General features: G+C 42.1%; 1 protein-coding gene across 1 annotated transcript in view; it reads left to right on the forward strand.

The window, feature by feature from the left end:
* The window catches only part of sacm1la (SAC1 like phosphatidylinositide phosphatase a), a 25,957-nt gene that overhangs the window by 12,729 nt on the left and 12,038 nt on the right, over positions 1 to 1,190 (forward strand). Inside the window, exons 13-14 of the mRNA XM_037693392.1 lie at positions 723 to 821; positions 915 to 1,053. Of these exons, the coding sequence (XP_037549320.1) occupies positions 723 to 821; positions 915 to 1,053 (238 nt within the window). The remainder of the gene's footprint in view (positions 1 to 722; positions 822 to 914; positions 1,054 to 1,190) is intronic.

The following is a 1,190-nucleotide window of genomic DNA, read 5'->3' on the forward strand; positions in this document are numbered from 1 at the left end:
CGGCTCCATCCTCCACATCAAACAGAAGCTGCAGCTTCACATTCAACAATTTCCTCATTGTTTTTGACTCAAACCCACTGAAACTGACTAAACACACTAAACTACACCCTAACTATAAAATCCAAACACGCTAAATATCAAATCTCTCAACTCTCATGACTCACTCCTGCTCTCTGTCTTTATTGCCGCTGAACTTCCTTCAACTTCCTCCTTTTTTTCTTCCTCCTGTAGATTTTTTGGTGCTTGACAAATAACTTCAGGCCTCAGTCAGAGAGGAGGTGGGGGACTGTTAATTTGTTCCAGCAGGCGTGGGAGTGAGAATGTATGGAAGATTGGGGGACTTGGAAGACTGCCTGACTTTGCTGCTGCCTCAATAGAAATCCAGTAGTCTGTCATGATCTGGTCCCTGGCGTGACATCACTCCCCATATATGAAGTAAAGGGCTGTTTCCAAAGTTGCAACTGAAACGGCTTGAAATCTTTTCAACAACTATGTTTTTAAAACCAGTTTGTTACTTTTCAACATTTGCCTCAGAACTTATGTCTCAATCATATTTTGCTGGATATGTAATATGAAAACATGGTGGCTGTTGGACTTTAAAGAAGTTAATGGAAATTAATGGTGTCTAATTTACATTTGCTTTCTACAGCTTTAAAAAAAAAAAAACTTTAGGTTTGCCAGGAGCTGTAACTAATTATAACCATGGTCTGGTCTGTTTTCAGTTACCTGGCCTTTGACTTCCACAAAGAGTGCAGCCACATGAGGTGGGACCGACTCCAGATCTTAGTGGATGCTGTCGCAGAGGCGCAGGAGGAATATGGGTAACTAGACCACCAGCTGATCTCCTCATTGTTTTCTGATTAATCTTTAGGTGCAGGCTGTAAATAAGAAGACTCTCTGTGGTTTGTTTGTAGTTACTTCATTGTGAACTCTGAGGGAAAGATAATGACCCAACAGAAAGGAGTTTTCCGCAGTAACTGCATGGACTGCCTGGACAGGACCAATGTCATCCAGAGCCTTCTGGCCCGACGCTCGCTGCAGACTCAGCTTCAGGTACGTCTTTTGTTCAAAAGATTTGCACCAACAGAACTCCCACAGCACAAGTCAGGTGGCATTTTGCCGTTCTTTAGATTCAGAGTTGCTATATTTAAATGAACTGAACTCAAAACCTCAGTTAACTCAACAAAGTA

The sequence above is a fragment of the Nematolebias whitei genome, chromosome 19 (assembly GCF_014905685.2).
Source record: "Nematolebias whitei isolate Nwh7 chromosome 19, NemWhi1, whole genome shotgun sequence".
NCBI classification, from domain to species: Eukaryota; Metazoa; Chordata; class Actinopteri; order Cyprinodontiformes; family Rivulidae; genus Nematolebias; species Nematolebias whitei.